We start from the raw sequence: 9689 nt of genomic DNA, 5'->3' as shown, positions 1-9689 counted from the left end.
TTTCCTACCTTATTTTTGGTTGCTGACATAGTTGATGATCATAAAAGTCGCTATAACTAACAAGAAGTTATTCCATCAATTTGACTTGCTAAACTAGTGCATGTATTAAACAGAAATCAGTAATTTACACCAGCACCATCTGTCAGTGGCTCACATCAACTATGGCGATTTAAAAACTGGCGACAATTTTAACATAGGGATTCAATGTCTCAATAGTTGTGGGATGTGTTGTATCAAAAGTTAAAGATAGTACGCAAGTCGTCGTATTAGTTGTATGATACTTGTTGGAGTTCAGAATATAATTTACTGGTTTCATTGGTTTTAGTGGTGATCTATTTGCTCCATTGCTTCAACTTCAACAAAACCTTTGAAAGTTATAATAATTCTCAAGTGATTGATCAAATCACACTCTCTGATCGAATCTCGAAACTGAAACTTTTCCAGGTGGGTGGTTGAGATTCGGTTTTGACACACATTGCTAATACAGTTTATATTTTCCCATTTGTTACCTTAGTTCTTGATCTCTTATTCATTTAGTTCTCTTTCATAAAACTTTTTAGGTTTAACTATCATCCGTTTTGAATTATTTTGGTTATTTTCCAGAACTACGCCTTCGAGTGTGCTCCCATCACTCCATTGGATGATCCAGTTTTGTCAGACGAACCAGTATCTGACAGTGAGTATTACTTTTAGTGGGTTAAACAAGGCCACACTAAAAAAATTTTTTTGTTTGAGTGATTTACCCAATGTTTTGTCTGCAGAAGTCTCCCATTGCTTCCAAGACCTCAAGGCCAGTGGATATAATTAGTGGGTTCAAAGCAACCCTCTGGTCAAGTTGAAATTGAGATGCAAGAATTTTAGTTTTGACCTGTAAAAGGTTGTTATTCCAAAACATTACATTGTTGAATTATTGTTACTGGCTACTGATCAATCATCATGCCAATTTCAGTTGTATTGCTTTTGCTAACGCTTAATATCTCTGTTGAAATTGTATAACCTACTCACTACTATTTTTATCATAATTACAGTTGAAAACAAATTATTAAGATACAAATTTTGAGTTTGGAGAGATTCTTTAATATAGGTACACCTTAAAATTATGTTACTGGAAGTCCTCTGACTTGTTAACGCTGCTATAGCTCAGGACCGGACCCTTGTCCAAACTTTAAAAATAGTGTTGTTAGATGTTGATTCAAAAATGAATGAATTTTAAAAGCACTCTTCATGTCACATGTATTGTGCATTTACTTCAAATCACTATTATTTACTACTATAATGTAATAACTATAGCTCGGCCGCTTAGAAAACGACTGCGCACTAATGCTAAACCAATGCTGGAGGAGGTCGTTTTCTAAGCGGTGCCGAACTATACATATATTTTTAATCGCTTAAAGGTGATACTGTAAGTAGAGTATTTGATTATCTTTCCAATACAAAAACTTAGTTTCTTGGTTTGCCACAAATGTGAAGCAGGGCAGATGATTCAAAAATTATCTAGGGCAGTAAAATTTAATTTCCGGTCACTATTCCAGGGTTTGACAACTTCCATGAAGTAGACTTTGAGTTAGAAACTCCAGAAGGGGACGAGGGACCAAGACCTGTGTACGTCTCTCCACCTACCAATGCTTCAGAGTGGAGTAGGCCTACTTCCTAGAAGCAATGTGTTGTTTTTATTTTTAGATTTTACTATTCAATTTTTTTATTTCATATTGTTTTGATAGTAAAGCTTATGAAACGTTCCTCGATGATTTTAGTTTGATGCCTACCTAGCAAAAAAGTTGCTTTACCTTTGCAATGAAATGAGGACGCAAAAGAGAATAATGTGGTCCTTTTATCAGAGGACAATCAGCTGATAAAATATGTTATTTTAAACGAACTAACAAACTGTACAACTGGTTTAAATACATCAACATATTTTAATTTAATTTACTTTATTGGAAGAATATACAGGAAATAGTTGTATGTTACATTTCCAAAAATACATAAAACATTTAGGATTTATAAAACATTTGTGTCTTTATTCAAATGCAAATTAAAATCTAAGTAGGTGTAAATTTAACTGAATCACATCCTACAAAACATAATTAATTGAACTTAATCAACAATCATGTTTTATCTGTTTCAACATATGTTTAATTGACTTTGACTTTATAAAACTGTAGAATGACAGTGCACAACATAGGCTACATAGGTTACATAGGCATAATGTTAAAATAGGCTAGGTAACTTTTGGATTGGATCTACTATAACTCCAATAAACTTTTAGTGGACTCTTGACTAGTCCTCACAACTAAAATGTATTTTGTTTACCAATAAAAAGACAACTTATTGACAGTGGCCAACCTAGTGGGATTTGTAATACTATATAATTACAAAAATAGTGAACAATTAGTCAATTATCATTAATGTTCTTTGTATCTGGAATGTAAAGTATTGTTCATTGTTTAACAGTTTTACTACAAAAATTAAACTGTTAAGGAATTATGAAAGTATGTTCTTAAATTAAACGTTGCTTTCATACCACGCGCCTGCCACCCGTTGCCCGCCACCTGCGCGGCCGGGCGCCCCTATGTTTTATGGCACTAGGCACGTGCCTTGTGTGCCTTACGGTATGTCCGCCACTGCTTATTGATGTTCTAAAAGTAATTTACTATTTGTCACTGTTTTTTTTATTCTCTCTAAGAAAATTGCTGGTGAATCTGAAAATAGCGCTTTTTTAAATTATTTAACATATTGTCAGCCAAATTCCAAACCAACAATAGTTTTATATCTTAAACAGTTCTTTCAACTGCTTCATTGTGTCGTCTGGACTAGTAACAGTGTGTCCAACTGTTCTGGAATCATCCCAGATTTCATAATCATTTCCACCTGGTGAAGTTTTGTCTCCAAAAAAGTGGATTTCATCGAACTCACTCAAGAACTTCAAGCAGTAAGTCTTGTCCCAACCCTTAGGAAAGACGTCAATGCTAATTTGTCCACCTGAGAAGAAAATAATGAATATATAAAATTTCAAATACTTTGTTTGCATGTGGAAACAATTTATTTAGTTTCATCTTGATGGTAGAAGTGCTGAGAGTAGAATGGAAGAATATTCTTATAAACATTGAGTTGACCACCATTAAAATAGATGGGAGGAGATCGAGATCTTTAGAAAGACCTAGTGGGTGGGTAGATGAGGTGATTGGGATTGGGGTGAGGAAGAGAGGATGTGTGAGATAGCAGATAGTGGAGGGAGGATCTGTAGAGGGGGTAAGTGATGGCGAAGAGCAAGTCCAGAGAATGGCCAAAACAGAAGAGGATATGTTTACATAGTAGTTCTATCGGGCACATAGATGGTATACCACAACTGAGAAATTGAAATTGGCTATGACATTTTTGATGTCCCACCTTCATATCCTAGGACACTAGGCTGTAACTCTAAGGGTATGCATAATAACTAGGTTACGTACACAACACTACTGTGAATAACTATTACTTGATAGCTTTTAAACAAATGTAAACCTACCAGAGACTTTAAATTGAAATTAAAATGCTTCTTTAGTGAGGAAAAATTATTTAGGACCTCATGGCCCTTTCTAAACCGCCAAACAAATAAAAGTTAAATATCATGAAAAAATATATAAAATGTTTGTAAAGTGTTACACATAAAAAATAACATAATATAGTTTTTTAAATTTCTTATCATTCAGTCACACACACAAATACACTCTTTTATGAAACGAGGCCTAACGCAAATCATCTTAGCCTACAATCACTATCTGATGGTTTAGGAAATGTTCTTTCAGAGCCCCCATCAGTCAAGAAAAGTTGTCTATGCTATAGATTTTATGGGATAATGTAAGGCAGCATGAAGTTCCTACAAATGGTTTTTTTCACAAACAGTGGACCTGAGATGAGGAATGCTTGGATAAGCAGAGTATTCTTTACATATACATAAAAATTTAAAATTCTTCGCTATAATTACGAATTTATGGCCGAATGGGTGAAGAAAATAATTCTTTTAGTATATGCTGAAAGCAAGAATGTTTTGAGAAGAAAGCGATTTTCAATTTAATCTCAGCATTTACAATACAATTTACTATTAAAACCAGAAATGCAAGGTTAAACTCACCAATAACATAGTTAAGCCCCATATCAGGGAATTGTTTTTTGAACTTTTCTACCAGTTGTTCTCTTATCTTATGCTTATTGTCATACTCTCCAAACTCATCTCTTTCCTGTTGGCTGCAAGATCTACCGACTGGACAAACATTTATTAGTCCTGTTCGGAACTCAATGAATGTTCCTCTCTTTGCTGGTAGTGTAATTTCTGACAGACATTTCAGAGCGAAATTGATGAACTGTTGAAGTTTTTCTTCTCCCATGTAACTTAGAATTGTCTGTTAACAAATATGTCGGAAACATATATTAAATTGGTTGAAATAATTTTAGTATTTCAAACCTATGATTCATTTTTGGAATATTTCATGCTCTGATCACTTTGAAATTGGCAACACAATGTAAATCATTCCCATGAAGAAAAAAAACTTCACTCTATGACATGAGATTGTCTTATTTACCTGCTAGAGAAAGGGGACAAATCTTTTATTGGTATTGTTTTTAATTGTAAATGTAAATAACTTCTTAATCAGCCTTAGAATAGAATAGATTTGTCACTCATTAATTAAACTATAATTGCAATAGACGTCATCAAGTTAAAACAATAGATAGTAATGAATACACAGAGACATAAATTGTACCTGTTATTAAATTTACAAAAAGAAAATAAAAGATAGGTCTAATAACACTCCCTGTTAACTCATAAGACGGTAAATATACATAAAAGATGGTAAGTGGAGATCGATTTCAATTGGACACTCCAATCATCATCAGACCCAATAGGCTTACCATCTTCACTACCATCTCTTACCATCTTTTATGTATATTTACCGTCTTATGAGTTAACAGTATAAGCGTAAATATATGTTTTAAGTGTTATTAGAGGTATCTTTTATTTACTTTTTGTAAATGTACTCCAGGAAAGAACTTTTATCTCATATTTTACTTTGCATAAGCAGTTTTAAATTGATTAAGATTTATTTGATTTACACAGGGTGTCTAGTAGTCGGGAAAAACAGGAAGGTTGGAAATTAGTATCAAAAATGGTCTTGAAAAGTCGTGATTTAGTCTTTATTTTGATATCAAAGTCAGGAATTTTCATGATTTTGCTGCGATCCCACAAGACGACGATCACGTTTCCGTGACATTGGTGGACAATGATAATGTCTATATGGCCGCGGGAAGTTAACAGAATTTTGCCGCGATCGCGCTATATGATCATGTTTTTGTGACCGCGGGAGATATTCATGATTTTGCCGCGATCACGCTGGACAACTGTCACACTTTTGCGACCACGGAAGATGTTAATGATTTTGCAACGATCGTGCTAGACGACGATCACGTTTTAGTGACCACGGGGAACAATGATGATGTCTACACAGCCGTGGGAGATATTAATGTTTTTGCCGCGATCGCGGGAGTCGTTGATAATGTTCTGTGACCGTGGGAGAAGACAATAGCGATTTTGTTGATATTCAGGATCAGACCACGCTCGCAACAGTAGTGATGATGTTTCCGTAAATGGGGAAGATATTCTGGATTTCACAGTAATCCCAGAAGTCGACCATGATGTCTCCACGACCGCAGATGATCGCACTATTACCTCTTGTTTGGCTTGAATGAAAATATCAGGCTGGCACACAGTTATAATAAAATTGTATTTTCGTCGCTAGATCTTCATTTACCTTTACCGTATTTAGAAGGGTTTAAACCCAAATTAATCAGTTTGAATTTTTCATTGCGGCATTTGTTTTTTCATAAAGACAGGGGTTAGTGTATTATAACCAAGAAAATTTTGTAAAACTATAAAAATCGGTATCAAGAACCGAGAATTGATATATTTTGGTATCAACACACTAATTGTTAAAAAAAACTAGTCTTGAAATCTGAAATTAGTCTTAAAAGTCTGGAAATAGTCTTGAATTTTAAAATGGAAATAAACTAGACACTCTGTTTACAGTACTACGTTAGGTAGCCTACAAGGCACAATATACTATATACTGAATGTGAATATTTTCCATAAACCGTTCAATTTTTAAAGAATGAAGATAAAAATGTAAAACCTAATAGATGAGATTTTACTTAGGCCTAGTTTAGTTTTTGTTTTTTAATAGCCTACTTACTGTTCTTGCTATTTCCACCCCCTCCTTCTTTCCCACTAAACCATTTTCAGAGAAGACGTAGTGTAACTTGTCAACAACTGAAACAATAAAATATTTGTGAAACATAAAAAGTATTTCAACTTTAACCCCTTATTTTGATTAAATTTAATTTGTAAAATTAAAAATGTAGGCTATCGCAAGACATTAACATGTTTCTTAATTTGTATTCATCATTCTGGTTCATGCAATTTGGTTTTTTACTTAATTTCACATAAGCTACCAATATTTAAGTGCGAAGCAAAAAAGAGATGCAACGTGGTTTCAATTTTCAACAGTTTCAGAATTGTGCGTAATTTTACTGTAACTTAGGTTTCAAAGCTGGAAAGGGATGCAACTTTTTATTCATGTGTGTCTTTGACGCCATTCACATTTTTCACACTTTTGAAATGAAATACTTAGTCCAAATCCTTCTTACTATCTAATGTTGACTTTTTGTTACAAAGCATGATTATTTTAGAGTCTGTGACAAATGAGATCTAGAATCTAGGGCCCAGAATCGACCTCACTTAGAATCAAACCAGTAACATTTAGATATGAAGGCAAGAACTAATTCCAATTCCAAATTTCAATACCAGCAAACACAGATTGGACTGTTTGCACTACGCAACTACCACCACAATATATAGCCTAACCTAATTTCTATGCAACAACATTCAATAGGCCAACATATTGCATTCATAGAAACTTTCTTCTTGAAGTTTTAGGTTATATCTCTGTTCTAACCTAGCTTAACTTAGGGTGCATTCACAAAGAAATCTGGTACAAGCACTTGTCCAACCGGCGTGGGAAAAGTCTACATTGTATCAAGCGTGTGTTCACAGACAAAGCTTGCCCCGGCTAGCAAGCACTTGCTACAAGTTCTGACAATCCCGCAAGAACGTTTTGTACTTTTTTCCGGCTCTTGTTGACCGAACCAGTCAGTGACAAACAACTGTGCAGTAAGGATGTCGATGAACTGATATCTCAAGTCTTTAGAAGAGGGGCTATTTGGGACAAACACCTCAAACTACATGCTAATAGAGTTTCTTGAGGATGTAACTAAAAGTGGTTAACTCCATTCTCATATAAGTTCAATGTCAATTGAAGAAATACGAGTAGAAGGTTGTATTCCGCAAACCTACCTCTTCCACGGTTAATTGGATGAACACTGACTTTCCTTCTACGAATTTTTAATTCAACATTTTCAACCAAAAATTACTTTTTTTTAATGCAAGCTTTTTACTTGGAGCAAGCGCTGAAAATATGTTACTTGTAACCTTAACCATAAACAAGATTTGTAGATAATTATAATATTTCAATCTGAAACACATAGTGGTAGTTGTACAACAGTAAAAGATCCAAATTTACAACATTCTATAACAGATATTTACCATGTTGGCCACCCATCTGTTCAGCAATCTTTCCTTCGTCAGAACCCCCTACCAGTCCCACGGCACATCTTGACTGAACCTCTTCTGTAAGGAACTTCAGCATACCTGGAGTAATCACCTGTAATTATTACTTTATGAGAACTTTTTTAGATATAGGCCACACTGAACATGGTGGTTTCTTCGAAGCGTTATGTTGTTGCTAAGTTAAAAACTGCAATCGTTTTTAGCTGGTATAGGCCTAAACTTATTAGCCTATTATGAGAGTAAAGAGAAAATAAATATTGAAGAATATATTGAATTTTTTAAATGAATTGAATTAAACTAACATATACCTTTCTGACCAATAAATGCAAAATTTAATTACAACTTAAGCCACGTTTACACTGGAAGGAACACGTGTTAACAACTATAGCCGCGTTTACACCAAAGTTTGAAACAAAATGTTTGGAAATTGTTGTTTGTAACACTTGTTTCTAAAACAAAAGTTTACAACAGATAGGCTAGTGCACTATTTTTTGATTTTATTGGAAACAATTTAATCACCGTTCCCAAGAACTTAAGTTCAGTCCCTCTCGAGATAGTCACGTGGTGGTGGGTTGGCGCGGGGGTAGCGGGGAAGTGTTGTAAACAGCGTAGAAGTACAGAAACGTACAGAAACATTGTTCCAAATCAAATGTTTCCTTATGTTTGGAACATCCTTTGATCTTTACTGACAATTGGTAGGAAACAAAATTTCTGTTGAAAAAAAATATTTCCAATATCAAAAGGTTTCTGTTCAAAAATCAGTGTTTCTTGGTTTTTATTAACATTTGTTGTAAACACGTGTTCCTAACTCCGGTGTAAACGCACCTTTAAGTTAATGTGTAAGTTTACTGATTCCAACTTTTTGTAATTTAACTTACTCTCTAGGTAACTTATATAGTTTCTTTTAGCTTGTCTCAAAACACATCGCTTAATCCCTGACGTCAAGACAATAGCTCTGGCAGCCATCCTTGGTTTTTTAGAGACTAACTTAGGCTTAATATGATGGTACAATTTAGGCTACCTTGTCATGTTATCCAACTTTTTGAAGTAATCAGTTGAACCCTACATGTTTTGCTGTTCTGAACTGATTTACAACAAGTTGTAGCCCTTTTACCATGAGGAAGTAAATTCTATTTTTTTCTTTATAGGCTATAGAAGAAATCAATGGGCCCTCCCCTTAACATGGAATTTAACATTGGTTGTTTTTTTGTACATCAATAGCTCTTTACCCTCCATACTTTTTCACATATAGTTTAGTCTCATCCAATCTGCAATCAAAACAACTCCTGTGCATAGGTTCGTAAACTTTGATTTAAGTTATCGGACACTTTTGTGTTTAATTTTTTAAATCCGGTGCCACCTATTTTGCACTACAACCGTAAAGTTAGGCTGTATTTTGTAAATGTTTAAATTCATGCTAACGTAAGCTGAAACTTAATCATGACACCAAGGTAACCCATTTGGTTAGGTACGTAAACCTTACTACTAACTTACCATACCCAAACGAAAATAGCAAAATTATACATTTATTCTGACATGCACGCAGATGTATGGATCACAGTATCCTTAGATTAGCTTGTTGAAATGATAAAGGATAATAATTTAGGCATGCTTTTTTGCATTACAAAAAAGTGTTTTTCAGTAAAAACAAATCCTAGGCCTACACAGAATTTATGTATGTTAAATTTGAAACTAGGTTTAAAAGTTTAGGTTAGGCCTACCTTCCTTGGCGCAGTCAAAGTTCCATCAACATCAAATAAGCAAAGCAATTTCTTTTCACTGGCCATTGTCCTTTGTTGTAAAATCACAGAAGAGGATGTTGCCTTTACTAATTGTCATCTAATGACTACTGTACACGTATTCAGAAGTTTTTGAGATAGTAAACCCGGCATTTGATTACTTGACAGTTTTGTTTAGACTTTAGACAACTGAACTGTGAACTCAGAACTGACAAATCGTCTGCAGACTGCAGGTCAGGTTGCATCAGCTGTAAATCATCTGTGTTTTGTCGATAGCCGTTACATCAACTGTCTAC

General features: G+C 34.4%; 1 protein-coding gene across 1 annotated transcript; it reads right to left on the bottom strand.

Annotated features, from left to right (window-relative positions):
• Window positions 1-1944: 1944 nt before the first annotated feature.
• LOC128996984 (uncharacterized) lies at window positions 1945-9584 on the bottom strand. Its single transcript, XM_054422554.1, has 5 exons — window positions 9376-9584; window positions 7631-7748; window positions 6222-6298; window positions 4112-4379; window positions 1945-2979 (listed from the first exon to the last, which is right to left on the bottom strand). The coding sequence occupies exons 1-5, from the start codon at window positions 9439-9441 to the stop codon at window positions 2765-2767; spliced, it is 744 nt and encodes a 247-aa protein (XP_054278529.1). The 5' UTR covers window positions 9442-9584; the 3' UTR covers window positions 1945-2764.
• Between the last annotated feature and the right edge of the window lie 105 nt (window positions 9585-9689).

This window comes from Macrosteles quadrilineatus, unplaced genomic scaffold (genome assembly GCF_028750875.1).
Source record: "Macrosteles quadrilineatus isolate MER2022 unplaced genomic scaffold, UCM_ALF_1.0 Scaffold_6__1_contigs__length_79288215, whole genome shotgun sequence".
In the NCBI taxonomy this organism is placed as follows: Eukaryota; Metazoa; Arthropoda; class Insecta; order Hemiptera; family Cicadellidae; genus Macrosteles; species Macrosteles quadrilineatus.
This window is presented reverse-complemented; position numbering and strand designations above follow the sequence as displayed.